Source organism: Neovison vison, chromosome 7, assembly GCF_020171115.1.
Source record: "Neovison vison isolate M4711 chromosome 7, ASM_NN_V1, whole genome shotgun sequence".
In the NCBI taxonomy this organism is placed as follows: domain Eukaryota; kingdom Metazoa; phylum Chordata; class Mammalia; order Carnivora; family Mustelidae; genus Neogale; species Neogale vison.
This window is the reverse complement of record NC_058097.1, coordinates 246,984-274,956: the sequence shown is the minus strand read 5'-3', so window position 1 is coordinate 274,956 and position 27,973 is coordinate 246,984. Positions and strand designations below refer to the sequence as shown.

Sequence of the window (27,973 nt, the reverse complement as noted above, 5' to 3'; positions counted from 1 at the left end):
ATATTCAGAGTTAAAGAAATTTTCTTTTTAAAATCTTAATGAATGTTGAGGGCGCCTGGGGGGCTCAGTCAGTAAAGCCGCTGCCTTCGGCTCAGGTCATGATCCCGGGGTCCTGGGATCGAGCCCCACGTTGGGCTCTCTGCTCAGCGGGAAGCCTGCTTCCCCTCTCTCTCTGCCTGCTTGTGATCTCGCTCTGTCAAATAAATAAAATCTTTTTTTTTTCAATAAATAAAATCTTTAAAAAACAAATAAAATCTTTAGATATATAAAGTAAAATAAAATCTTAACAAATTTTAGGCCAATATTTTATAAATAACACACGTTTCTCTACAAAAGAACCACAATTTTTTTGCATTTGTCAAAAACCCTTCTGGATACAGATGTCCTTGCGTACCTCCTCAGGGACTCTATCAAGGCTGCTCTGGAATCAGGGGTTCTTGGAAGCTGTGGGGGAAGATGGGATTCCAGTGAGACATTCATTCTCTGCCAATGGGCCCAATGTCCATGACCACATGTACTGACCACACGAGGAGTGAGCAGGGCAGGGAGAAAGTGCGACACGTAGTAAGGTCTCCTGAAGATGCTGCAACAGAGAAGAGCAGATCCACAGGCGTCAGAGATGACTGACGTGTTAGCGCGCCGTACTGACGGCTACGAAAACATCCATTTCCACAGAATCTCGCTGCATCTCACAGGATGGCACAAGCGGCTCGTCCCATTTCATGTCACGGCTGTGATATTCTACCATTTTTTCTTTTTTTAAGATTTACTTATTTAGGGGCACCTGGGTGGCTCAGCTGTTAAGTGTCCACCTTCGGCTCAGGTCATGATCCCAGAGTCCTGGGATTGAGCCCCACATCGGGCTGCTGCTCAGCTCGGGGATCTGCCTCTCCCTCTCCCTCTGCTCCTCTCTCTCTCTCTCAAATAAATAAAATAATTAAACATAAAAATTAACAAACACACCAACCACCAAACCATGGACTCGTTCTCACCCTTCTTTGTGGGCTCTACTCAACCATACCCATTGGTTCTCCTCAAGAAAATGAGTTTCGCAGCTAAGGCTCCGCGCCTCCTCACTACAGGACCTGTGCTGGGACATCTATCCTCAGCCACCCAGCAACAGGCACCCTGTGACACGTGGCTCTGAGAACAGATGGGACGACTCCAGGAAGCAAGGCCCTACCTGGCCTCCATGACGGCGACAGGAATCTTTCCTGTGTGTTCGAACACCGTGATGGCCTTCTCCACATCCTGCTGTGCTTGGCTATCGGGCTGGCTCCGTACAGGGAGGGTGGGGAAGGAACACAAAATTTCAAAGAAAAGACATTGAGGGCGCCTGGGTGGCTCAGTGGGTTAAAGCCTCTGCCTTCAGCTCAGGTCATGATGGATCGAGCCCCGCATCGGGCTCTCTGCTAGGCAGGGAGCCTGCTTCCTCCTCTCTCTCTCCACCTACCTCTCTGCCTACTTGTGATCTCTCTCTGTCAAATAAATAAATAAAATCTTAAAAACAAAAACAAAAAAAGACAAGACATTGAGCCGGGAAGGGTGCCACGACAACTCTGCCATTTCAAGGTCAACAGCCACAGGCTGGCTGCCAGCACAGCAAGGGGACTTTGGGACAAACCAAGGCCAGCAAAACCACAGAAAGGGACTGACTGCTGTTTCACGCTCTCAGGAAGCAAGCACCTAGCAACAGGCCACCTCGGGGACCATTCGCCACCTCTGAGACCCTCTGCCACCCTTCTGACCCCCTTCGGGAGAATACAGGGTTCCGAAGAAAGACTCTGAAGTGGGAAGGGGAAGGGACTTAATTTTTCAGAGTTACCAAAATTATGAAACGACAACATATGAATAGCAATAAATCTTAGATACCTACATTAAATACTTAAAACTATGGGGCACCTAGGCAGCTCAGCCAATGAAGTATCTGCCTTCGGCTCAGATCCCAAGGGTCCTGGGATGGAGTCCCACGTCGGGCTCTCTGCTCAGTGTGGCGTCTGCCCCTCCCCCTGCTCATACTCTCTCTTTGACTGTCTCTCTCAAATAAAATCTTAAATAAATAAATACATAAACTACTTAAAAATATTCACCTAAAACTTTCATGGCAGCTGTAAGGGCTGTCCAGCCACTCACGTTTAAGTAAGAGAGTCTTTTATTTTGTTTGTTTTTTAAAGATTTCACTTATTTACCAGAGAGAGAGAGAGAGAATGAGCAGGGGGAGGGGCAGAGGGAGAAGCAGACTCCTGGCTACACAGGGAGCCCAATGAGGGGCTCCATCCCAGGATCCTGGGATCATGACCTGAGCTGTCGACAGACACTTCACTGACTGAGTCACCCAGCTGTCCCTAAGTAAGTGAATCTCAAAATAACACACATACGCCAAACGGCCATTTGACATTTGCTTTATGTAAATACAGTGAACACTTTTTCCTACAGTTCTTAGAAACATAGATCTTCCTCCCACCCCGTTTTAAAGACCTCTTCAGTGCAAACCCGTGGGAACGACGATCTGTAAGACAGACCGACCCTCGGGCACACAGTGACTTACCCCGCCCTCCAGCTACAGCTGCCGGGAGAGACCCACGTGCTCCACTCCCAAGTCCCAGGAAATCGGACTGTACTGGGTGAGCACAGGCCAGAGGCCACAGGCAGCAGCAGAACCGAGGTGACCTTACCTCTATGATGTCCCTGGCTGAAGACAGATCCTCGTAGAGGCCCATGTTTTCCATTGAAACCTGCAGAGGGGACACAGCGGGAACATGAGGCTCGGGCCTCTGAAGGGACAGGATGAGGGGCGGTCGCTGCGGGGAGGGGAGACCACACTCACCTTCAGGTCCGACAGGCGCGTCTTGGCCAGCGCGATGTAGTCCGTGAGGAGGGAGCGGTACTTGCTCGGCACCAGTGGTGGGTGGAGAATGTGTGCCTGCGGACGGACGGCAGAGCAGGACCCCACAGCCCATGAACGAGGGGGACTTCCTGGGGCAGCAGCAACAGCTCGCCGGCACCGCCTGAACGCACACCGACGGCTGGACACTCCGAGGATGAGTGAGCCATGGACTCCAGCGGGCTCTCTCCCGGCTGAGGGTGTCTCTACATGCGGCTTTGGCCTCTCCTTCCCACGCGGGCCTGGCCAGGGAGAGCGTGCGGCGGGGCCCCCGCACAGAGCTGGCCCTTACCCTCCGCAGCCTGGCACTCCCCCCCAATCTGTCCCCTGCGGTGCAAACACAGGGGTGCCCCAGCCCCAGGCAGACGAGGGGTCGAGCCCTCAAGGCAGGCTGGGAGTCCTGAGCTTTCACCGGGTCATGGCACGCTCTATAGGATTCCTGGCCCCTTAGGTCACATGTATTCTTTGGAATGTCATGGAAATTTCTGAATTACAAGAAGAATTAAGAATCAGTTTCTAGGGCACCCGGGTGGCTCAGTAGGTTGGGCCGCTGCCTTCTGCTCGGGTTTTGATCTCGGGGTCCTGGGATCGAGTCCCACGTGGGGCTCTCTGCTCCGCGGGGAGCCTGCTTCCCTTCCTCTCTCTCTGCCTGCCTCTCTGCCTACTTGTGACCTCTCTCTGTCAAATGAATAATAAAAAAAAAAAAGAATCAGTTTCTAGTGCCCTACCCTTCAAACAATGCTGGGCAGAATTATCTGATTAAAAGGAAAGCTTGCAGTAAGGCATTTTTAATCACGGAATTCATGCAGATTTGTTATTAAAAATGCAAACTCTAGGGGGCGCCTGGGTGGCTCAGTGGGTTAAGCCTCTGCCTTCGGTTCAGGTCATGATCTCAGGGTCCTGGGACTGAGCCCCACATGGGGCTCTCTGCTCAGCAGGGAGCCTGCGTCCCCCCCCTTTCTCTTCCTGTCTCTCTGCTTGCTTGTGATCTCTCTCTTTGTCAAATAAATTAAAAAAATATTTAAAAATGCAAACTCTATTTGAGGGTGTAAGTTCTTCCACCTGGAAGCAATGGCCTTGGGCACTTTGGGGTATATCCTAGTTCTTCTTCAATAGAAAAATACATTATTTTATATGTTAACTAACTGGAATATAAATAAAAACCTGAAACTACCTAAAAATAAAGAAATAATACATCATTAAAAAACCAAACAGGGGCCTGTAGCGTTGCATCCGCAACAACGTCCCCCACCAAGCAGGAGCCGTCTGAGCCAGCACGGACCTCCCCGCCCTTGTGAGGGACTGTGTGCTGTCCCCGACAGCCCCGCAGGGACAGATAAGGCGCCAGTCCCTGGGCATGTCAGTAGCACCCCGTGGTGCCCGCGGCGGAGAGCAGAAGCACAACCCTGGTGGGGAGGCCCGCGGCGGGGCCAGCGGGGGGGACGCTGGGAGTGTGGGCCACTGCTCACCTGCAGGTACCGGGGCGCCTCAAAGGGCACGAGGTCTGACAGGAACTTGAAGAGAAAGACCAGTGTCTTCTTGCTGCTGCTGTGGAAGCCCCTTGTGTTCCCAAAGGAGGCCTGGAGGGAGAGGCGCGCTGAGGGCCAGGCAGCTCCATGAGGGGCCACACCACCCACACCAGCCACGCAGGGACACGGCAGTGGCGACAGACACAGGCTCGGCTGCACCCAAAGGCAAACAGCCACGCAGGCCCCAGCAACCCCACCGTGCACGGCTCTGCCTGGCTGTGAGGTCGGGGGGAACACTTACAGCACAGAGGAAAACCCCATTCCTCAGGGAACAGTCACTGCGCTTCGGTGACCCTCAGAAGCACAGTGTATTTATTAGCTGCCCTGCCAAGGCCGTTTCCTCAGCAAATAAACACTTTCCACGCCACGAAGCCACTTGCGAACCAGGGTAACTCCCAGACTCTTCTGTGACGACAAGGTCACTGCAAGGGAGGGGGCCAAGAAGGGCAGCTCCCCGGCGGCCCTGAAAGTGCCCAGCTCACAAAGACATAAGTGGGCCCTTGCAGGAACCGAGGGGCCCTGGGCATTCCAGAACGGACACCGGCCCCGAAGGGCCGCGAGGAGCCTGTGCCGAGAACCGAACACCCAGCCAGACGAAGTCCTGCCGCGGCCCAGCTCACCACCACGCCACAGCCTCTGCCACTGGCGCTGGAGGCCTGCAGCAGCTCCATCGGAGTGCCGGATTTCGGTCAGAATTCTTCGGACCAGGAGAGCGGTGCAGACGCGAGAAGTCCCAGGTAAGGGGAAGCAGGTGGTAGGGCAGGAGGCCCTCAGCTCACCTTGTCCCACAGACACAGCTAGATAACTCACACCATCCCAAATGCTCCAGAAAGCGACCTAAAGACCGACAGAACAAACTCCACAACATTATGAAACCAGGAGTCGACCACAAGAAAAATCTGGACAAACCACAAACACACGGAGGTTCCACATGCTACGAAAAATGAATGGGCCAACCAAGAGTCAAAGAAAAAAAAAAGTATGTGGACACAAATGAAGATGGACACAAACAGTCCAAAACCTTTGGGGTGCGGAAAAGCAGTTCCAAGAGAGAAGTTTATCGCAATTCAGGCCCCCCATGAGGTGAGGAAAATCTCAAATACACGACCTAACCTTACACCTAAAGGAGCTAGAAAAGGAACAAAACAAAACCTAAGACCAGCACAAGGAAGGAAATAATAAAGATGAGAGCAGAAATGATGCAGAAGCTAAAACAAAAAAAAGAAAAATAACAGATCAATGAAATCAGGAGCTGGTTCTTTGAAAAAATGAGGAATCTCTAGTCAGACTTATAAAGACTTCAATAAACAAAATCACAGGGGCGCCTGGGTGGCTCAGTGGGTTAAGCCGCTGCCTTCGGCTCAGGTCATGATCCCGGGGTCCTGGGATCGAGTCCCGCGTCGGGCTCTCTGCTCAGCGGGGAGCCTGCTTCCTCCTCTCTCTCTGCCTGCCTCTCTGCCTACTTGTGATCTCTGTCTGTTAAATAAACAAATAAAATCTTTAAAAAAAAAAAAAACTTAAAATCATTTAAAAATAAAATAAAAAAAATAAACAAAATCACAAATGAGGGAAGTAACAACCAATATCACAGAAATAGTGGCAATTATAAGACATCATGACAAAAAACTGTCTGTCAACAAACTGGACAATCGGGAAGAAATGGATAAACACCTAGAAATATAAAACCTCCCAAAACTGAAACAGAAGAAATAGAAAACTTGGGCGCCTGGGTGGTCAGTTGGTTAAGCAACTGCCTTCTGCTCAGGTCGTGATCCCGGAGTTCCAGGATCTCCGAGTCTGCTTCTTCCTCCGACATTCTCCTGCCACGCTCGCTTGCACTCTCTCTCTCTCACAAATAAATAAATAAAATATATTTTTTTAAAAAGAAGAAAAAGAAATAGAAAACTTGAACAGATCAATTCCCAGCAAAGAAATTCAGTCATTAATAAACTCCCAATAGGGACGCCTGGGTGGCTCAGTAGGTTAAGCAGCTGCTTTCGGCTCAGGTCATGATCCCGGTGTCCGGGGATCGAGTCCCACATCGGGCTCCTTGCTCGTTGGGGAGCCTGCTTCTCCCTCTGCCTGCCTCTCTGCCTGCCTGTGCTCGCTCTCTCTCCCTCTCTCTCTCTGACAAATAAATAAAATCTTTAAAAAAAAAAATAAAAAGAAACTCCCAATAAACAGAATTCCAGGCCAGATGAATTCTACCCAACATTTTTTTGTGTGTTTTTTTAGATTTATTTATTTGACAGAGAGAGACACAGAGAGAGAGGGAACACAAGCAGGAGCGAGAGAGGAAGAAGCAGGTGTCCCGCCGAACAAGGAGCCTGACGCAGGACTCGATCCCAGGACCCTGGGACCATAACCTGAGCCGAAGGCAGACGCTCAATGACTGAGCCACCCAAGTACCCCAGCAATCCATAAATTTACTGTAAACCCTACCAAAATACCAACAGCATTCTTCACAGTAGAACAAACAATCCTAAAATTTCTATGGACTGACAAAAGAACCCAAATAGCCAAAGCAACCTTGGGGGGGGGGGAAAAAGAGCAAAGCTGGGGGCATCATAATTCTGGACTTCTGGGGACCACGGGGTGCCTGGCTGGCAGTCAGTTAGAGCACAGGACTCCTGATCTGGGGGTTGCAGGTTGAAGCCCCATGTTGGGTGTAGAAATTATTTAAAAAATTTTTTTAAAATAACAATAATAAAACAAACTTTAGACATCTTATAAAGTTGTAGTGATCAAGACATTATGTTACTTGCACAAAAATAGACACACAGATCAAAAGAACAGAACAGAAAATGCAGAAATGAATCCACAACTCTGGTCAAGTAATCCGCAACGGAGCAGGAAAGACGATCTGGCAGAGAAAACACAGTCTCTTCAACAAAGGGTATTGGAAGAACTGGACGGCCGCACGCAGAACGAACCTGGTCCCCTTTCTTACACCACACACAAAAACAAATTCAAAATGGATTAAAGAGGGGCACCTGGGGCGCTCAGTGGGTCAAGCCTCTGCCTTCGGCTCAGGTCATGATCTCGGGGTCCTGGGATCGAGCCCCGCATGGGGCTCTCTGCTCCGCGGGGAGCCTGCTTCCCCTCCCACCCCCTGCCTGTCTCTCTGCCTACTTGTGATCTCCGTCTGTCAAATAAATAAACAAAATCTTAAAAAAATAAAATAAAAACTAAAAAAAACCAAAAGCCCCCAAGCCACCAGACGGAAAGACGAGTCCCCCACATCGCCATCCGGCTCCCACCCACGTACAAGGGGCACCACTTCCCTCGGTCTCATCTGTCTACACAGAAGGGTTAGGGACCCTTGGCAACACTCATTCCGTCAAGAGTGAGCCTCAGGACACCCCGGAACGAGCATGTGAAACAGGCGCCGGAAGAGAGCAGTGTCTGTGAGGTATTTACAGGAAGTATCAGAGGCGCAGACCCGTCCCCAGATGTGCGGCTGCAGCGGCACACACTGTCACTCCAGGAAAATGACACTTACAAGGACACTGAGGTGAGCTGAGAACTGGGATTCAGGACCCCAAAGGGCTGAAATTCAAAGTCATCACGTTGGCCTTTTTACATTAACATTCTCAAAATAAAGATTAAAAGAGATCTTCAAACACTGAACATGCACATAAACATCTTTCAAACTCACCCAACCTTTCACTTAAATTGCGTGCATTTTCTATAAGCTGCATCTCAATAAAACTGAAAAGGTAGAAGTAAAAAGAAACCCATAACACCCCACCATCAACGCAACATGTGCGAAGCATTCCCGTCCGTATGTCACCCCAAAACTCAGCAAATCCCAGGCCCAGAGACACCTGGTTGGACCGAATGACCTGGACTCAGGTCTTGGGGAAAGAAACCACATGCTGACATAGGCCGGCTCTTAGGACCAGAGAGGGAACCCTGGCTGAGGACATGGCCAGAGCCCCTGCATGTCCAGCAGGAGCCCCTGGGCCAGCAGCTCTTGCTGGGAACACAGGGGTGAGGAGATGAGAGCAAATACCGTGCCCGCCCATCCTCCCCAATAGGTGGGCAGAGGCTGGGCCAAGGCAGCTTTGGCCGGTGCAGCTGCCCTCAGAGCTGGGGAGCGTGGGCTTTTCACCAGCAGCCGCCAGGCAGCCAGGCAGTGTGCCAGGCAAACCCGAAATACCTACAAGGACTCGGATGGCTCTCAACCCACCAGAATGACGCTCTCCCAACCTTCAAAGCGGATGTGTGGATAGACACGCCCACAGCAGCAGCCCCAGCAGGTCTGGGCACTGTGGCACGGGCAGGGCGAGAAACCAGGGCAGCGTCCCCCGAGGGGAGGGCCAACAAGGACACACATGGCGCAGACCCACCACAACAGTCTTCACGCTTTCCCGACAGCACCCCAACCTGGGGACCCAGTCCGGCATGTGCACCGGCCACGACGGAGGACCAGCCCCCGGACAGGGCAGCATGGGGCCCCGGGGGAGGCGGTCCGAACAGACCTGACCACTGAACACGAGTGTCTCTGGGACAGCGAGCCGGGGGCCCGGCCGCGAGCGCATACCGCCGGAGGTGGGGGGCTCACCTGGAACCAGTCCGGGTAGGACGGGAACACGGAGGGGCCCTCCAGCGCAGCCTGACGTGCCACCAGGAACGCGGTGACCATGCTGTCCAGGTCGCAGCTCTCAAACGCTCGGGCCAGCAGTCGGGCCACCCAGTCTGGGAGGGAAGGACCCAACGAGAGAGGCAGATGAGGACTTGTGTGCTACCAGGGGCAGGACACACTGGGTGGGAGCGTGTGCACGCCCAGCGCCAAGTGCAAGACACTGGGTCACGAGGGCCCGGAGCAACCCACCACCAACGGCGCGCGGCTGCACGGGAGGCAGATGGAGGGCATGGACGGGAAGACCCAGGGCGCCCTTCGCTGGGGAGCAGAGCAGCAAGCAGCCACCTGCACCCATAGGCTCAGCCACCAACAGCGGGACCCGCACACACGCGCTGGGGGCTCCCCGCCAAGGGCACCTTTAATCAGTCGCTGCGCTTCGGGCAGGCAGATCACCAGTGTAGACACACAGGAGAGCACGTGCTGCCAGTTCACCTCGTGTGTTTCCAGAACCTCCTGGAAGTGGCCAAGCAGCTCCTCCGGGCACAGTATGGCGAAGAGCTGCAACAGAAGGTCCCCAGCTCAGCTGTGGAAACAAGCTGCTCCTCGGGCAGCCGGGCCTCACCCCCGCCACTTCCAGAGCCGCGCCTGCCTCCCCGCTCAGGGTCCCTGTGAATGACAAGGGGTCTCCTTTCAAGGAGAAGGTGTTCCGTCGCCGTGACGAGTCCAGCCTCTGGGCCCCCAGGGGTCTAGGCGGGAGCCCCGGGGCCCCCTGCCGCCAGCCCAGGCGCGCGTCACCCACCCTGCGGTACAGACTGGTGAGGAGAGGGTGGGTCTTCGCGAAGCTCCACTCCCTCTGCATCCGAACAGCATCAGAAACTTAGGAGTAAAAACAGACAGATATGTCACTCCGTCATCACAAGAAGCTGTCCTAATTTGCACTTTTTCAATCACGAGCAATCGTTCTGTCTGTGAACTGTTTTCTGCTATCAGGGGTCTTTGGCCCAGCTCCTTGTCGCTAAGCCCTTGCCGTATCCGCTGTATCTTCTAATGCGTCACTTGCTGAACTTTGCTCTTTTCAACTCTAACGGTGGGTTAGCCATCCGCAAGGACGCTGTCAGGGGTCTGGCTGGAGCAGGCCAGAGGGCACCACGGCGAGTGCCAGAAGCTTCCCTCGTGCTACTGACGACGCTGCTGGGGGACACGGCGCCACACAGAGTGAGCTCGGGGGGCAGCAACCGGAGCACTTGCAAACCCCATCACTGAACACGTGGTGACATCACCCCAAGGACACTCGTGGGCACATGACATGGCATCGACCACTTCTGAAAAGAGCCTGTAACTACAGCTGACCCCTTGAACAAGATGGACTTGAGATGCGTGGGTCCACCCGCTCGCCACTTTTTCTTAATACGGTACAGTTGCCAATGTGTTCTCTTCCTTATCGTGTCTGAACATTACTTCCTTCGCTCCAGCTTACTTTAATGTAAGAACACAGTACACAGCACATGTCACATACAAAATATGTATTAATCAAGGGGTTCTCACCAGGAAGGCGGTTAGTACTTGTGTCTGGGAAAGTCTAAACCTAGGGGCGCCTGCGTGGCTCAGTGGGTTAAGCCTCTGCCTTCAGCTCAGGTCATGATCCCAGTGTCCTAGGATCAAGTCCCACATTGGGCTCCTTGTCCAGAAGGGAGCCTGCTTCTCTCTCTGCCTGCTTGTGCTCTCTCTCCAACAAATAAATAAATTAAAAAAAAAAAAAAAAGCTATATGCAGATTTTCAAGTGCACGGGGTCAGGGTCCCTAACTCCCACATCAGTGCTTATATGATAGAGGATCTATCAAAGAAGAATCTAGAAATCCACTCTGATAACTAGATATTCATCTATTGAGAAAAAACCACAAGAAAGGTTTCACGTTAAACGTATTTCTATTTCGATGATGACACGGGACAGTTCTCCTTCCCATACTTTGTTAATTCTGAATTTTCTTTATGAGCATGTGTAACTTTCAAATGAAAGGATATTTGACACTCACGTGCCCTCGAGTCTTAAGCGATCTCAGTGCTAACATTCAGGGCCCACGTTCCCATGAGGGAGGCAAACAAGGGGGTCCAGGAACCCACCTCTCAGCACAGGCTTGTGAGTTAGCACCTGAGTCAGAGTATGACTGAAAAATCTCTTCGGCACATCTGCTGAAATCATTCCGCCACACATGTGTCCACAGAACACGCCGAACCTGCCAACACAGCAGCGAGAGGTCCCCACAGGGCCGACAACATCACACCCACACCCCAGCAAGAGCTCACCAAAGGCCACTGTCCAGCAAGGTTACATGCACCCCGAAGCCCCCAGTCCCAAAGTTCAGGGGGCGCACAGGCTGGCCCTTCCCATAACCCTGAAGCACTCGCCAGCCAGGCCACTGTGCCACTAATGTGAAAAGAAGTCCAAGGGCATCGGGGGCGGGGGGGGGGGCACCCCTGTCGGTGAAGCATCGGTCTTTGGCTCAGGTCATGATCTCGGGGTCCCAGGATTGAGCCCCACATCAGCCTCCCAACTCAGCGGGAAGCCTGCTTCCCCCTCTGCTCCCATCTTGAGCTCTCCCTATCTATCTCTCTGATAAATAAATAAATAAAATAAAAGAAGTCCAGAGAAGGGCAAGTTCCGTAAGAAAGAAGCTGCCCACGGAGTAGGACACCTGGAAAGGGAAGGCTTTCCCTTTGGAAACATGCCAACCTCACAAAGCCTCAGTGTGCCCATCTGTGAAATGGGGATCACGGGCAGCAGGGCAACAGCCAGGCTGGCGCAAAGCACCTGGCACCCACAGGCACTCAGATGCAATAATGGTTCCCGAAGCCAAGGACCTCCCGTGCCAGGAGGGGGAGGAAGGTCAGCAGGCAGGACATGACTGATGCGGCAGGAGGGACAAAGGCTCTCGGGGCTGCTGGACAGTGGGGCCCTGAGGGCACTGCAGTGAGCCAGGGTCAGAGTCACTGAACTCTTCCCAGTTCCCCAGGGAGAAGAGCTCCCGTCACACAAGTCACGTGGAGACACTGGGCAGGAAGGGCAGCTGCGGGCCCTGCTGGCCTTCCGGGTAGACAACACCGTGATGCGAGTCCCATGTACCAGGAAGCCTGGCCATCCAGACCAGGGTGGGGTGGGGGCACAGTCTGGTTTTATTGTAAATATTGGCAACCAAATAAGAAACTTAAAAAGAGGGGTGCCTGGGGCGCCTGGGTGGCTCAGTGGGTTAAGCCGCAGCCTTCGGCTCAGGTCATGATCCCAGGGTCCTGGGATCAAGTCCCGCATCGGGCTCTCCACTGAGTGGAGAGCCTGCTTTCCACTCTCTCTCTCTCTCTCTCTCTGCCTGCCTCTCTGCCTACTTGTGATCTCTGTCAAATAAATAAATAAAATCCTTTAAAAAAAAAAAAAAAAAAAGAGGGGTGCCTGAGGGCTCAGTCGGTTAGGGGTCCAACTCTTGGTTTTGGCTCAGGTCATGATCTCGGGGTCAAGAGACTGAGCCCCAAGCTGGGACTCCATGAGAGTCTGATGGGGACTCTCCCTCTGCTCCTCCCCACCCACTCCCTCTCTCTCATATAGAGCAATCTTTTTTTTTTTTTTTTGACAGACAGAGATCACAAGTAGGCAGAGAGGCAGGCAGAGAGTAGGGGAAGCAGGTTCCTTGCGGAGCAGAGAGCCCGATGCGGGGCTCGATCCCAGGACCCTGGGAACATGACCCGAGCTGAAGGCAGAGGCTTCAACCCACTGAGCCACCCAGGCACCCCTAGAGCAATCTTTTTTAAAAAGGAAATTTAAGGGGCGCCTGGGTGGCTCAGTGCGTTAAGCCTCTGCCTTCGGCTCAGGTCATGATCTCAGGGTTCTGGGATCGAGCCCCACCTTGGGCTCTCTGCTCTGCGGGGAGCCTGCTTCCTGGCCCCGCCCCACTTCTCTGCGTACTTGTGATCTCTGTCAAATAAATAAATAAAATCTTAAAAAAAAAAAAGACTTTTAAAAAAAAGGAAATTTAAAAAGAAACAAACACATCCATAGTCATTCTCGGACTCTCAAGACATGGGTTTGAGCCATGCAGTTATAAAAATGCATAAAACTGAGAGACGGCGCAAGGCCGTATGATCAGTGCAAGCGATGTGCGGCACCATCTGGCTCGCTAAAGCAACCAGAACACAGGCCATCGAGGCAGAACAGTGAGAGGCTGGAGGGCTTTGCAAGGCCTGGGAATGTGGGAGAATTCTCCTGGATTCCCAGGAGAGAACCAGCTTCCAGGCCAGCCTTCCCCTTTACTGCGGAGCAAACCCGACCCCCCAACGACCAATCCTAATGTGTGGCTCCAGGAGCCACGCAGAAAGCTAATGTGGCAAGATCGTGACCACGGGGACGTGTGAGTGCCAGCCCCGGGGAGCAGAGGAGGCTCCTGTGGAGGAAGAGGGCATGGGGCACTGGCACGGGGGGAGAGCCCAGTGAGGTCACTCCAGGGGTGCCCTGGGTGGGAATCTGGGCTCACACCAGGCGTACAGACACCCAGGTGAGAGAGGGTTCAGGCAGAAGGGGGCCGGCCAGCCTCCCCCCTCAGCTTCAGAAGCAGCAGGCGGGCCAGAGGGCTCCCAGTGCTCTCCAGCGGGCGTCCTCCCTGGACGCCGTCCCAGTGGCAGAGAACCCTGAGCAGCAGGCCAGCCGCTGAGGCTCCAGGAGTGGTTCCGACACCCGGACCTTCAAGAGAAGGTCCACGCAAGCCCAGCAGGCCTGCCCGCAGGACGCACCAGTTCTTCACGGTCCTGTGCGCTGGGGATCCGTCCTGCAGCCCGGTGGCCAACGCCTCGAGAGCGACTGACAACAGATGGTGGGGACAGAGAACACAACAGCTCAGCCTCACAACTCACCAAAACTGACCCCTGGCCGGCTACTCCCGGACAAATCACACAGTGAGTCTTTGAGAAAGGGAAGCTCCTCAATTTCCAGGTTAGAGACCCCGTCGGCCTCCTACACCCCCCCAAGAGTACAGGGCCCCCAAACAAACCAATGGTACCAAAGACTTAAGCCTTTTAAATCCATCAAATGTCAGAAGCAATAAAATGCTTCCCTAGTTAACGGGTCCCGACATGAAATGCAAAGCCACTGACAGCTGAAAGCAGGAGGAACAGCCGAGGACAAGTTAGGGGGAGTCCTTGAGCTGGAAAGGCAAGAAGCCCTGGGAACCCCTGGTTAGCCAACTAGCTGTTGCCCAGCCTGGGGCTCGGCACAGACAACTCACAGACCAGCATCCTCTGCAGCACGGTCACCGCAACCTGTCAAAGCAGAACACGGGCCATGGTCACTCACCTCGGGGTACTGCCCAGGGAAACAAGCAGTCACCCTACAGGAAAATGATAAAGTGCCTCCACACACAGCCCGACACGGGGGAGAACCAACCGAGCAAAAGGCAGACTTCCTGCAAGGATCCGCCGTTGATCCCCAGGACCTCTGTCAGCGTGGCCCCGGGCCCCGGCCTCACCCTGCCAGCCTCCCACGGCCTGGGGCTCCCGGGGTCCGCACAGAGTTCTGCTGCTAAAAAGCTCCCCAATTCTGGGACGTGCTGAAGGCTTTCACCCACAGGAACTTTGGAAACCAGAAAATGGCAGGAGAATCCCTGCTTTGTTCCGTTTCCTCACGTCCACTAGACGTAGGGAGTAATGGCACTAGGGGAGCAGCTCAGGAAAAGAACAGTCCAGATCTCCCGTCAACGCTGACAGATGAGGGGCGCCTGGGGGCTCAGTCGTTAAGCGTCTGCCTTCGGCTCATGTCATGATCCCAGGATCCTGGGATCGAGGTCCATGTCATCTGCCGTGTTCTTCCTCTCCTTCTGCCCCTTCCCCCGACCCCTCCTGACCACTTGTGCTCTCTAATAAAATCTTAAAAAAAAAGAAGGCTTATAGATGCATGTGGGGTCACTGGTCTAAGAACTTCCATTTTTGTCACAAGCCACTTCCAGACTCTCCATCTGACTTTCTTACCCGGGCCACGTGTGTAGGCTCCGCACCTCTGAGATCCGAGTTTTTCTGAAATCCTCTCAAAACAAACAACTGCACAAAATCTGAAAAACCACAAAACCCAAGGATGGACATGCACACCGTGGATCGCGCAGGGCACCGACTTCCCCACACCTGGAAAGGTGCGCACCGTGTCTGTTCTTCCCGCTCGACTCCCCACACACGTGCCTTCACTGGCCCAACCAACCCAAACCTTCCTGAGCCAGACTTTGCTTCTCGCTGCTCTATTTGAAAGGGAACTGCTCATAATCGAGTTTATGGGAAGGATTCTTTTCTTAAAGTACCTGGGGATGACTGGCTGCCTCAGTCGGTGCAGTGGGTGACGCTTGACCTCAGGGGTGTTAAGTCTGAGCCCCATGCTGGGTGTAAAGATCACTTTAAGAAAGGGGGGGCCTGGGGGGCTCAGTTGGTTAAGCGTCTGCCTTCGGCTCAGGTCATGATCCAGGGGTCCTGGGACAGAGACCCCCCTCAGGCTCCCTGCTCAGTGGGGAGTCTGCTTCCCCCCTCCCACTCCCCTTGCTTGTGTGCCCGCCCCCCGTTCTGACAAATAAATAAATAAATAAAATCTTTAAAATAAATAAATAAAGTGGGGGGCACCTGTGTGGCTCAGTGGGTTAAGCCCCTGCCTTTGGCTCAGGTCATGATCTCAGGGTCCTGGGATTGAGCCCCGCATCGGGCTCTCTGCTTGGCGGGCAGTCAGCTTCCCCCTCTCTGTCTGCCTCTCTGCCTACTTGTGATCCCTCTCTCTATGCCAAATAAATACAAAAAAACTTAAAAAAAAAAAAAAAGCATCTAAGTTTTCCTGTGGATGGTCTCTCCAGCCAATCTCCTAAACAAATAATGTAAGGCCATTCTAGAAGGACCAGAAGCATTACAATCTGGGGAACAAGGCAGGAAACAGACTTCTACTTCCTGAAAAGATTAGAAGATTTTTTTGTCTCATCTTCGATTTAAACTTAAACTCTGAGTCTAGACTCGGGAACTCATAAGGAGCTGACATCCATCACCAAGAAAGTTTTAGGAAAAAGGAACACCTCTTTTGCAATGTAAAAAAAATTCATAGGCTACCTGTATGGAACATTCCACTTCTCATCTAATTTTCTACTTGTACATTTTGCCCTTCAGACATTCCTGGCAATGGCCAGGATCTGCTGGCTCACAGAGGAGCCAAGGATAGGGCCCACTCTAAGGGAAATGCACCCAGAAAAACAAGTGTGACAAGAGACAGCCACTCTGAGCTGCTGTCCAGGACAGCACGGCGTCCCCGTTCTCACCCAAGTCTGACATGTAGATCAGGCCGTGAGCTCAGCACGCTTGCCACGGTTTCTACTTCGCTTTTTCTGAGCACATTTAAACGTTTTAAAATAACTGCTTAGAATGGAGTCCACAGAAAGTCAGTGGCCTCAGGCCGAAGCACCGTACAAGTAACAGGTGCCTGCTCTGCCTCCGCCTCGCTTGTGGGCTTCCCCAGCTCCCCACACCCCTCCTTTTCTGGGATCTGAAAGGACAAATTCCTGTGACTGGACTTCTCTCCATTGAGTGCCTTGAAGCCACACCTCCAGTAAACATGGCTCTGGGGGTTTTCTCTTCCCGGAAGGGGGAGCCTGGGTGCTGAGAAAGCTACCCAACAACCCCTTGTGAGTGGTTGTGCCTCCCAGTTCAGCAGATCATAATCTGCATATTTTAAACACACCAGCAATAGGCCCCCAAACACAATGGGGCAGCTGACGGACTGTATCAAGGCTCGCACACCAGGGGGAAGCAGACCGATGGAGCAGGTCCAGGTAAAGACGGTTCCATTCCAAATTCCTAGGCTAGGGTGGGGCTGTGCATTTCCCACAGACCCTCGCCGCAGAAAGCATTCCCACGGACCTCCACTTTGCCCATGAACCTGCCCCTGGTGTGCACTTACCAGAAAGCATAGTCTGGGCGATGTCAGTGTGCTGACTGGATGCGTCCATCTGCTCACACAGCAGGCACAGGTCCCTGAAGAGCCACGCGACCGTGGACTGGGTGTCGGCAGGACTAGGGACAAAGCACGCAGCTCACCCGGGGCTCACCACCGCCCCGAACCCATCAGGCCCTCTTCTTCCACACACACTTCACTAGGAAGCACAAGCACCGAGAACCAGCTGGCAGCCCCCTGGCCGTGCCCTGATGTCAGGAGAGGGCCAATGACACCGAAGAGCCGGCGGGGAAGCTGCTACTGGCATGAAAAAGAATCATTTTTAAAGACCATAACTGGAACAGATGACTACTACCTGGGGAAAAAAAATAAATAATCAGAAAGAAAGAAAACAGCAGCAATTTTAGGCTGTCACAGGACAGACGTTGGTCAAGGGCCTCAGTCATGCAGAACCATCTGGGGAGCCTGGATCTGGAAGCAGGAGCAGTGGGGTGGGGGGGTCCTCACCTGACAGACATGCGCTGTTCTGGGGCCAACAACATCGGGCACCTTTTCCTGTGCTTGGCCTTACGTGTACCCTCTTTGGACAACTGTCTATTGAAATTCTTAGTCCATTTGTAATTAAATTGTCTTTTTATCATTGAACTACAAGAGTTCTTTATTCTAGATACTAGATTATCACATACGTGATTTGCAAAAAATGTCTTCCATTCTACGGACTGTCTTTTCATGGTTTTAACAGTGTTGACACAAGTTTTATAACTTGGTGAAGCATTAATTTTCCTTCTACGTTTCCTTTTGTTGGATGAGTTTCAGGCATCCTGTCCATGAAACAACCGCCTAATCCAAGCTCATGCAGACGTAACCCTAGATTTTCTTTTAGAGGTTTTAGGGCTTCAGCTTTCACGTCGAGGTCTTGGATGCACGATGACTTAGTTCTGTGTGTGGTGTGGAACATGGGTCTGACTTTATTCTTTTGCATGTATATGTCCAGTTGTCCCAATACCATTTGTAAAACAGCCCATATCCCCCCATTCAACGTCTTGGCACCCTTGTCAGAAATCAGCTGACAGGGCACCTGGTGGCTCAGTGGGTTAAGCGTCCGACTGTTGGTTATGAGCTCAGGGTTGTGAGATCGAGCCCTGCATCGAGCTCTGCATTCAATATGGAGTCTGCTTGGGATTCTCTATCTCCCTCTGCCCCTCCTGCTTGTGCTCTCTAAAATAAGTAAATAAAGCTTTAAAAAGATAACTAATGATGGGCACACCTGGGTGGCTCAGTCAGTTAAGCGTCTGACTTCAGCTCAGGTCATGACCCCAGGGTCCTGGGATTGAGCCCCGAATTGGGCTCCCTGCTTGTGCCATCTAATAAGTAAAATCTTTTTTTTTTTTTTTAAAGATTTTATTTATTTATTTGACAGAGAGATCACAAGTAGGCAGAGAGGCAGGCAGAGAGAGAGGAGGAAGCAGGCTCCCCGCTGAGCAGGGAGCCCGATGTGGGGCTCGATCGCAGGACCCTGGGATCATGACCTGAGCCGAAGGCAGAGGCTTTAACCCACTGAGCAACCCAGGCGCCCCCTAATAAGTAAAATCTTAAAAAAAAAAAAAAAAATCAATGACAGAAATGTAGGGCTTTACGTTTGGACTGGAAATCCTGGCCCACTGCTTTAGGTCTACCCTTAGGCCAGCACCACAGGCCAGCTCTATAGTAAGTTCTGAAAACAGAACCTGGGACCCCCCCAATGTTGTTCTCTCTGAAGAATTTTTGGCTACTCAGGGCCCCCTGTACCTCCACTTCAGTATCGGAATCAGCTCGTCCATGGATGGAAAAAAGCCAAATTAGGTTTTGATGGAGATCAAACCGCATGCATCACTCAGTGTTGGGGGGCGGGGGACGCTGGCCTCCTAACAATATCAGGTGTTCCAGTCCATGAGCAGGGAACGTCGGTTTCTCTAGCTCTTAGAGCCAGGGGCCTGAATGAAATGTTAACTTCCTTTTCAGATTGTTCACGTTCTTATATAAAAACACAACTGAGGGGCGCCTGGGTGGCTCAGTCAGTTGGGTGGCTGCCTTCGGCTCGGGTCATGATCTCAGGGTCCTGGGATCGAACCCCGTGTCGGACTCTGCTCAGTGGAGAGCTTGCTTCTCCCTCTCCCTGCTGCTCTGCCTACTTGTGCTCTCTCTCCATCTCTCTAATAAATAAAATCTTAAAAAACACACACACACACAACTGATTCTGAACGATGGAGCTGTTTCCTGCAACCTGCTGACGCGCTAATTCTTCTCAGTAGGGGTTCCCTAGGCTATTCAATACGCAAGATGGGGTCCCCTGCAGACAGCTTCACTCTTCCCCTCCCAATCTGGACACTTGTTTAAATCCCCCTATGCCCAGGTGCATGGGTCAAGAAACGTGTTTTTCATAGTTAAAATTTGTCAGCCTAAGTCCTGGACCTTATATCATTGTTAGACCTTTCCTGCTCCAAGATTATAGGGTCATCTTCCATGATTTCTAGTACTTTCAAAATCTCATTTCCCCCTGTGATTTACCTAGAATTTTTTGGGTCTAAGGTGAAGACCCAACTTTTCAAATCGAGATGTGACCCACGTGTCACCACACCATTGATTTCAACACAGGCTTTTCAACAGTGCTTCAGGGTTCCCCAAATTAGACACTCCGTTTTTCCTGACCTGATGACAAATACACCCATCTCTGGCTTTCTGCGAGGCTGCCAAGAGCATGGCAGGCCAGAGCTCTCAAGGCCTCCTGTGTGTGCATTCAGAGATGCTGAGTCACCCACCTCCTCCTTCCCGCAGGGGTGCTCGGCTCTGCCACCTGCAGCCCTTTATGAACAGACTGAGCACCACACTGCTGGCTCCGGGCAAGTCTGTCTCCAGCCTCCTAGGTCATTTATCACAGGTCTATCTGCTTCCAAAACCTTGCTTCTCCTGTCTTCTCTTCTACTGCCCTCTATAAGCGGGCATCTTTGAATCAAGTCTCTTTCCTTACTCTTGATGGGACTTCAGGAGGAAATAAAAGTAGGTACACACATTCTATCAACCATATTTATCTGAATATCTCTTTTTAAATTTTTTTTTTAATTTTCTATGGGGGGGGTGGCTGGGTGGCTCAGTGAGTTAAGCTGCTGCCTTCAGCTCAGGTCATGATCCCAGGGTCCGGGGATCAAGTCCCACCTCCAACTCCTCACTCAGCAGGGAGTCTCCCTCTCCCTCTGCTTGCCACTCCCCCTGCTTGTGTGTGTGCACTCTGTCTCTCTTGCCCTGACAAATCAATAAATCTTAAAAAAAAATTCTTTTCAGGGTGCCTGGGTGGCTCAGTTGGTTGGGCAACTGCCTTTGGCTCATGTAATCTTCCTGGAGTCCCAGGTTCGAAGCCTACACAGGGATCCCTGCTCAGTGAGGAGTCTGTTTCTCCCTCTGACCCTCCCCATGTCGTTCTCTTTCTCATTCTCTCTCTTAAAGTCTTCAAAAATAATTTTTTTTCTAGGTAAGAAGTTTATTTTATTTTATTTTTTGTAGTAATCTCTATACCCAGCATGGGTCTCAAACTCAAAACCCTAAAATCAAGTCTTATGTTCTTCCAAATGAGCCAGCCAGGCATCCCCTTTAAAAGAAAAAAGTTTTAAAGATTTTTATTTATTTGAGAGAGAGAGAGCACAAGCTGGGGGACCAGCTGGCAGAGGGAGAACCAGGCTCTCCACTGAGCAGGGAGCCTGATGTGGGACTCGATCCCAGGACCCTGTGATCACGACCTAAGCCAAAGGCACATGTTTCACCGACTGAGCCCCGCCGGTATCCCTCCTGTGATAAATTTTATGCAAAGAAAACATTACCAAGTTTGTACATGACAAGGAATTTGATTATAACAAATGTTCTCTTTAAATAATGGTTTCTCTCAGTGATTTTTGACTTTGATTTATAAATAAGTCATAAAACGGGGCACCTGGGTGGCTCAGTGGTTAAAGCCTCTGCCTTCGGCTCGGGTCATGATCCCAGGGTCCTGGGATCGAGCCTCACATTGGGCTCTCTGCTCCGCAGGGAGCCTGCCTCCTCCTCCTTTCTCTCTCTGCCTGCCTCTCTGTCTACTTGTGGTCTGTTTGTCAAATAAATAAAAATCTTTAAAAAAAAAAAAAAAGGTCACAAAACACTAGACCACAAAAAGTAAATCCTATAATACTAAGGTAAGGTAAGACAATCAATGGTACACTACCTTTCCCACAGCTCCGGGAGGCTCACAATGTTCTGTACATGAAGACGCCATATAGCTTCAAGCAACAAAGAATTCTGAAAAAATAAGAGTAGTACGCGTCTTTCGTGCACACATTTTCCTACAAAGTGCAGAGCCCCTACACTGAACTCCTGGACCCTACGGACAACTGGGGTGGAGTGACAGGCACAGCCCCAAACACGTACATGGTCACTGTGGCTTCAGACTTCCTCCCACTCTTCACCTCCCCAACCCCCAGCACCCTGTCCAGTCCCTAGTGTCCCCTGCTTCTAGGACTTAGTCCCCTGTGGCCACTACAAGGTCCCACAGTACAAACTGGACATGGCAACCTCCTTTCTTCTTTGGACCCTTTGGTGGCTCTTCGCAGCTCTCAGAACAAAGGCCCAGACTCTTGGACACAGCACAGGACCCTTATTACCCGGTTTCTGTGTCTCTTGTTCTCTGTCCCAGCGAGCTCCCCCATCTGCACCACAGCACCCTTGCCCCTGTCCCCGGGACATCTTGCTCAAGTCTCCTGTGTCCCACGGCCTACTTTGTCCAGCTCGCCTTCACCCAACAAAACAGCCCTCCTCCTCCACAGCCCGTGCGGCTGCCAGCTCTCTTACGAAGCCTTTCCTGCCACCAACCGTGCAGCCATCCACTCTTCCCTGCACACCCGTGGACACCTACGTCATGGCAATGCACGGGCATTCAGCTGCCCTCCCTCCAACTACACAGCTGCCATCGAGCACAGGGACCACAGCAACACTGACACAGGTTCAGACACATACGTCATGTATGCTGGATAAAAGAATGGGGGGGGGGGACCATGAACGCACCATCACCTGGGCTGTCCTTTCCTTTCACTATATTCTTACTGATCTCATTTAATAACGAGTTACCTTGAGTACTTTCGACTACTCAAAAATCTGTAAACCTACTGAATTCAAAATGCTTCAAAACAAAGTAAAAATAATTTTTAAATTATAATTTTCTACTTTACTATACCACCATGGGAAGTTGCTCATAATTATGCCTCAGAAGAGAGACCATGTTTCTGTGGTAGAGTCTGATAAACATTACTAACGATGGGTGAACACTGACATATACGGTCACTGAAGGCACTTTTTCCCCCACCCACAGAGACATGAGCTGAATGCCTCCCCTCCCACCCGTGATTCATGAGATGCTTGGTGGAATCCCTAAGAACATGCTGGGACACTGTTGTCTCCGCTCAACACAAGACTGTCTGAGAAGCCCCTAGAGGCAGAGCCGTACTGTCAGATTCTTACCTGGACTTCACAAAGCTCTTGACAGAAGGAGAGACGGGAGAACATTCCATGAGCTAATAAATACTGAGCCACCTCCAACAAGGAAGACAGTTTCTTCTGTAAAGAGAGATTAAATCTTAATAAAAGCAAAAAATAAAGTACCTGAAACAATATTTAAGAAATGTCCTATTACCCCAAATAGCTCAGAATAATGAGTAAGCACCGTTAGCTCCCGGTGCCGCGTCCTACCCTTTGCTCTGCGTTCAGGAGCACCTTGTGGGAGGGCTCGCCACTGGACGCACAGATCTGCACAATGCTGGACACCACTGTCCGGATGGACAGCACAGCCACTGGGACACCCAGTTTCGAGGCTTGATCCTGTAAAGCAGAGCCTTAAAGACAGAACAAAAACCCTGAGACAAACTACGTCTAAAACAGAAGACCTAGGGTCTAAAAAGCCTTTTGAGGGGCGCCTGGGTGGCTCAGTGGGTTGAGCCGCTGCCTTTGGCTCGGGTCATGAGCTCAGGGTCCTGGGATCGAGTCCCGCATCGGGCTCTCTGCTCAGCGGGGAGCCTGCTTCCCTCTCTCTCTCTCTGCCTGCCTCTAAATCTACTTCTGATTTCTGTCAAATAAATACATAAAATCTTTAAAAATATATAAATAAATAAATAAAAAGCCTTTTGAGCTGTAGCTACCAGCCTCCTGAGCACCCAGCCCCTGGTCCATGATCCATGAAGTAAGAAATCAGGGCACCCGGGGGGGCTCAGTCGTTAAGCATCTGCCTTCGGCTCAGGTCTTGATCCCAGGGTCCTAGGATCGAGCCCCATTCTGGCTTCCTGCTCTCGGGGAAGCTTCTCCTTCTCCACCACCCAGCTTCTGTTCCCTCTCTCGCTGTGTGTCTGGTCAAATAAATAGTTTAAAATATAATAATAATAAAGAATGCTGAACAGCCTGAAAATAATGTCTACAAGCACACAGCTTTCTAATTTTTTTTTTAAAGATTTTATTTATTTATTTGACAGACAGAGATCACAAGCAGGCAGAGAGGCAGGCAGAGAGGGAGGAGGAAGCAGGCTCCCCACTGAGCAGAGAGCCCGATGCGGGGCTCGATCCCAGGACCCTGGGATCAAGACCCAAGCCGAAGGCAGAGGCTTTAACCCACTGAGCCACACAAAGGCGCCCCCAAAATAGTTTTCTAATTTAATTGACTTCCAAAACTAAGGTTTTGTTTTTGTTTTTTTTAAAGGAAAAGTATACTCTAGCACATGCCCATTATCTTCAGGACCCTGAAAACGCATACCAATATGTAAATTAAAACAATTAATAGTACTTACAAAGATTCCAAATGACAATATTAGAAATTATCAACTACTGGGGTCAAGAAATTATTCATGGTAGAAGGGGAGAAAATGTTGATTTCTAGCCATTATTTTTGCACAATGAAGAAAACCACCAATCAAACAAAGAGGCAATTTACTGAATGGGAGAAGATATTTATAAATGACATATCTGATAAGGGATTAATACCCAAAATACATAAAGAACTTCAACTTAACACCAAAAAAAAATTTCTATTAAGAAATATGGAGGGACGCCTGGGTGGCTCAACTGGTTAAGCATCTGCCTTCGGCTCAGGTCATGATCCCAGGGTCCTGGGATCCAGCCCTGCACCAGGCTCTCTGCTCAGCAGGAAGCCTGCTTCTCCCTCTCCCATTCCCCTGCTTGTGTGCCCTCTCCTGCTGTCTCTCCGTCAAATTAATAAATAACGTCTTTAAAACAAAAGTGTGTGGCTGAGCCTGGTTCCCCAGAACGGTGACACCAAGGGCAGTGAAAATCAGTACGATCCACCCGAGACCTGTAGTGATCAGGGCTCACAGTGCGTCTGTTTACAGTTACTTTAGTAAATACTTTAGACAAATTAATAAATTAATTAATACCATACCAAAATGACAGTCACTTCATCATAAGAATGTGAATGTCCATAAAATAACTATTTTTTTGTTATTCCACAGAACTTCCCTGATCTCGTTCTCAAACTGAAATGTCCTGAAATACTCCCAACCCTATCCTTTCTGGCTTCCCACCTGCTCTCTCTGATCTAGCACAACCTGTTTTCCCCACCTGCATAAACGAGGTACACATTACAGTCTCACGTTTTTCCAAGGGACACGTTGGCTCCTCCTGCTTCTGAGTCCCACGTTGAGTCAAACACTGCTTTTAAATAACAGCCTTATATGCGCCCCAAGCAGGTCCCGGTCACTTTACAGAAAGCTGTTCCGTAACTGTATGTGCTCAGAAGGCTGAGCTCTATCTTACCTATGAATGAACTAGAAAAACCGGCGGAGGCCTCGGGACCCATCAACTGATCGAGACACAGAGTTTTACATGCAGGACCTTCTACCTAGAGACCAAACACAAAGAACTCTAGTTAAAGTTCAAGCTGTGTGTGCATAAAAACAATCGGAGCCAAAGGCAGATGGTTCAGGGACTGAGCCACCCAGGTGCCCTGAATAAACATTTTTAAAAAGTGAAACTTGTCCAAGCTTTCTGAAAGAAACTACATTCACTCTAAACTTACTTCCCGTCCCAAAAGATAAACGGTCGACACTGAGCCGATGCTTCTCCCAGAAGCTCAGGGGGCTTTCCACGTGTCTCTTCGCGTCGATCAGCCTCAGCTGGGGCCAACCAATCCTTACCTCAACCAGAAGGTCCTTCAGGTTCAGATGGCGTCTCAGGAGGCGCGTGGCTGATTCCCGAAGCTCGTGCTCCCTTCCGGGACCCGGCGGCTGCCTCCGGACCCTTCCTGCTGTGGGGAAATCAGGTGCACACATCAGAGCACTCCCGAAGCCCTCCCTCCAACGGACTCGGGAACATTCCAGACCTGTTGAGAGGCACCCCGGGGACCCAGTGTCTCCCCGGGGCTCCTGTGCATTCCGGATCGACGCCCATTTCCTGCAGGAAGGGACCGAGGCCTCTGCCAGTGTCCCTCACGAGAGAGCAAAAGGCTAGCTGAGGACAAAGCAGAAGCTGACACCCTGCAACCCCGCCCCCCATGGGTTCTACGTGAGTCCTCCGGCGCTCCTGGCTGCCCTAAAGGAAGAGCAAAGAGTTAGCTTGTAGAGCTCACAGTCCCCCAAGACCGGAGTCTCCCTCGGTTCACCAATGTCCTAGTGATTTAGGAGGAAGAGGCTTTCCTACCAACAGCCTAACTTGCAGACCCGTAACTGGGTGCCGGAAGCCCTGACACTGCCTGCCCTCCGTCAATCTGGGGGAGGCCTGGAGGGAAGGAGCCGTACCCCAGGCGGCACTTGTTCTGACCCCAGAGCTCCCCGACACGCCCTGCCAGAGCAGACGGGTGACATCCCACCGGGGAGCTCCCAGTGGGCGCCTCGGGAGGGAGAACAAGCACCGCCCCGCCCGGCCTCCCACAGCCTGGCCGCCTTGCTCGCGCACGTCGGCCCTTCTCAACACCCGCTCTGTCCTCAGCTCCCCAGCCCCCGAGGGTCACGGCCGCCACTCCTCGGGTCACCGGGCGGCAACCCCGCCTGCCCCCGGGCCGGTCGCCGCGTCTGAATAAACCGTTGTGCCCCGAAGCCGTGTCAAGAATTCTTCCTGGGTCGAGAGCGCCGGACCTCGCCCCACCGGACCTCACTCACAGCTGCTCACCCCGGGAACGAGGGCGGTCCCGCCGGCCGGCCCCGAGACACACGCGAGCGCGCCGGCCGCCTGGCAGCGGGACCCGCTGGCCACAGCCGAGGAAGCCCAGCGTGGTCTGGTCCGCCCCCAGCACCGCGCCCGCGCCCCGCGTCCCGGGGCACAGCCTGGCCCTGAGGCCCCGGACTCTGGGGCTGCGGGACGCCCGCGCGGCACCTCTGCCCGCGGCCCGTACGACCTGTCCCTGCACGTCCGGCCGGCCGGTGGCCAGCCCCTCCGGTGCCCAGGGGCCGGCGGGACGACCACTGGGGTTCGGGAGAGGGCACGGGGGCGCAGGGGCCGGGGACCGCGCCGGCGGAGGCTGTGGCGCGAAGCGGGTCTCCGGGCCCGGCACCACCCACCCTCCGGCCCCGACGCCCTCTTACCCAGCAGCTCGGTCCAGGTCCTCCTGCGGCCCCCGAAGCCCGAGCCCGAGCCCGAGCCCGAGCCGGAGCCCGAGTCCGCGTCCGGCGCGCGCGGGCCCGACATGGCGGGAATGCCGCCTCCCGCGGCGGCCTCCGGCAAACGGCGCGCGCCGCCTCCCCATTGGCTGCGGCCTGCGCGACCTCCCCGTTTCCTGCGCCCCCGCCGCCGCCCCATTGGCTAGCGGCTCCAGGCCACACCCCCGCCGAGGCCCCGCCCCGCGGCCATGTTGGGAGCGGCGTGGGCGCCCTGTCGGGGCCGGCGGGGCCGGGGGCGCGCGGGGTACCCGGGGGCGGAGGTGCCGGAGGCCGCGGTTGGCCGAGCGGCTCCGAGACGGCGTCGCGTCCGAGGAAGCTGCGGCGTCCCCGCGCCTCGTTCCCGCGGAGGACGGCCGAGAGCTGGTCCTGAAGAAACGCCCGGACCGCGGAGACGCCGGACCGCGCGCAGCCGCGTCGCTGATGCAGCCGCGGTTCGGTGCGGTTCGTGCCGGGACGCGGCGCCACGAGCCCCGCGGCTGCCGCCCCGTCGGACCTTCGGCCGGGCGGTGCGCTTGGACCCGAGTTCCCGTGAGTGGACGTGGCCGCAGGGGTCCCGGGCGGCGGCGGGGGGCGGTGTCGGGGCGGCCTCGGGGCGCGAACCGGTGTCGGGGCCGGGTCCGTGCGCACGCGCGCCACCGAGGCCTTGCGTGACCTGTCGCTGCGCCTGCGGGGTCGTCGCGTCTCGGGCCTTCCCGGCCGGGGAGACCGCGCCCGCCGCCCGCCGGGCCAGCCGGGTCTCGGGACAGCAGAGGGCCCCGGTGCACGCCTCGGGCCGCGGACCGGCCGCCGCAGAGCAGCCGCGCCCCCGCGGCCCCCGTGCCGGGCGATGGTGCTGCGGGCTCCGCGCCCCCGCGGCCCGGTGCGGGAGAGCCCCGACGTCCCCGGACGAGCCTCTCCTGGCCGAGTCGCCTTCCGCGCAGAGCCGAGGAAAGGCCTTGGTCCGCCTTCGCGTCCTCGCCGCCTCGGGGGTGCTGTCGCCGCCTGTCCGGCCGCCTGCGGGGGACCCGTGGATCGCGGAAACGCGGTTTTTCCCGGAGCCCCTCCGCGCCTCCTGTGACCGTGTCCGGGGAGCTCGCGGGGATCTGCTTCTCGCCGGAGGCTGGGGCCGCCGAAGCTCGGGAGGGACGCCTCCGGCGTGGTTCGCACACAGCGCGGGGCCGTCGGGCCGCGCACCGGGGAGCCCGGGGCTGCACCCGGGGCTGCGGGCCGCAGACGGACGCGGCTCGTTCCTGCCGAGACCGAGTTGCAGGCGGCCCGTCGGGTGACGCCGCAAGGCTCCCTCCTCACCCCAGCTGGAAGGGCGCTGCGGATTCATCTCAACAGACGTCACCGTGTGTCGTGGTCGCGCCCACGTGGAGAGACGAACCTGAGTGGAA

At 53.4% G+C, this 27,973-nt stretch overlaps 2 protein-coding genes across 4 annotated transcripts in view; one reads left to right on the top strand and one right to left on the bottom strand.

Annotated features, from left to right (window-relative positions):
- Window positions 1–25,188, bottom strand: part of FANCA (FA complementation group A) — a 59,679-nt gene extending 34,491 nt beyond the window's left edge. For 2 of the 3 annotated variants that reach the window (XM_044255521.1, XM_044255522.1), the window contains exons 1-19: window positions 25,140–25,188; window positions 24,760–24,844; window positions 22,693–22,835; window positions 22,465–22,560; window positions 21,176–21,249; window positions 16,954–17,066; window positions 15,006–15,085; window positions 14,267–14,300; window positions 13,776–13,842; window positions 11,124–11,236; window positions 9,801–9,877; window positions 9,418–9,559; window positions 8,981–9,114; window positions 4,354–4,464; window positions 2,828–2,923; window positions 2,676–2,735; window positions 1,184–1,272; window positions 523–583; window positions 395–444 (exon numbers count right to left, since the gene is read on the bottom strand). In XM_044255521.1, coding sequence (XP_044111456.1) covers window positions 395–444; window positions 523–583; window positions 1,184–1,272; window positions 2,676–2,735; window positions 2,828–2,923; window positions 4,354–4,464; window positions 8,981–9,114; window positions 9,418–9,559; window positions 9,801–9,877; window positions 11,124–11,236; window positions 13,776–13,842; window positions 14,267–14,300; window positions 15,006–15,085; window positions 16,954–17,066; window positions 21,176–21,249; window positions 22,465–22,560; window positions 22,693–22,835; window positions 24,760–24,802 — 1,583 coding nt within the window. In that variant the 5' untranslated portion in view covers window positions 24,803–24,844; window positions 25,140–25,188. Of the gene's footprint in view, window positions 1–394; window positions 445–522; window positions 584–1,183; window positions 1,273–2,675; window positions 2,736–2,827; window positions 2,924–4,353; window positions 4,465–8,980; window positions 9,115–9,417; window positions 9,560–9,800; window positions 9,878–11,123; window positions 11,237–13,775; window positions 14,208–14,266; window positions 14,301–15,005; window positions 15,086–16,953; window positions 17,067–21,175; window positions 21,250–22,464; window positions 22,561–22,692; window positions 22,836–24,759; window positions 24,845–25,139 lie in introns of those variants that run through there. The other variant, XM_044255523.1, reaches the window with a different exon arrangement.
- Window positions 25,189–27,104: 1,916 nt separating this feature from the next.
- SPIRE2 (spire type actin nucleation factor 2) overlaps window positions 27,105–27,973 on the top strand; it is a 43,698-nt gene continuing 42,829 nt past the window's right edge. Inside the window, exon 1 of the mRNA XM_044255519.1 lies at window positions 27,105–27,125. The gene's annotated coding sequence lies outside the window, so the exon portion shown is untranslated. The remainder of the gene's footprint in view (window positions 27,126–27,973) is intronic.